The 609-nt window shown below is 33.3% G+C and overlaps 1 protein-coding gene across 1 annotated transcript; it reads right to left on the bottom strand.

The window, feature by feature from the left end:
- Positions 1-273: 273 nt before the first annotated feature.
- Positions 274-609, bottom strand: LOC136027713 (uncharacterized). Its single transcript, XM_065705167.1, has one exon. It carries the CDS (start codon positions 607-609, stop codon positions 274-276), a length of 336 nt encoding a protein of 111 aa, XP_065561239.1.

Raw genomic sequence — 609 nt, 5'->3', positions numbered from 1 at the left:
GGTTTGAATTCTCACAAAAATTTCTTAACTCAACTGACATTGTCGTTTTGCTTGAAATTAAAGAATAAAACGATAATTCACCGGGTACTAGGCGAATCATCTTATTTGATATTCTAATAGTGCCGATTTTTTAAATTAATATTTTATTGCAAGTGAATAGGCACAGCTTTACTGAGCAATGATTTGAAGATTATGATTTTGTTGTTACAAGGCTCTAGTTAGCTTTTAACAATTAAACTGCTTATACATTTAAAAACTTCTGTTAAATTAACTTTAGTTAACTCCTGATTCAATATAGAACCAGCTGCTAACCTTATTTCCTACCTTGACCGCAGCAGTATTATTCTCGTACATAGCACAAATCACTTTAATGTATTTGTCTGGTATACCATATAAGGATAACAGCTTTGCTAAAGCTCCTCTATCAACAGAACCGAACGCTTGCTCATAATTTATAAAACTGACCAAAGATGTCTGACAATGAGGACACTTCTCAATCATTAACCTAAGATTGAAAATTTGGTCGATACATCCTCCACCTTTCCTAAAGCCGCACTGTTCTTCTCTTAAAACTTTGTCTACAGCCTCTCTCAGTCTAAAAAGTATCAT

Source organism: Artemia franciscana, chromosome 5 (genome assembly GCF_032884065.1).
Source record: "Artemia franciscana chromosome 5, ASM3288406v1, whole genome shotgun sequence".
NCBI lineage: Eukaryota > Metazoa > Arthropoda > Branchiopoda > Anostraca > Artemiidae > Artemia > Artemia franciscana.
The sequence above is the reverse complement of the archived record's forward strand: the minus strand, read 5'-3'. Positions and strand labels throughout refer to the sequence as shown.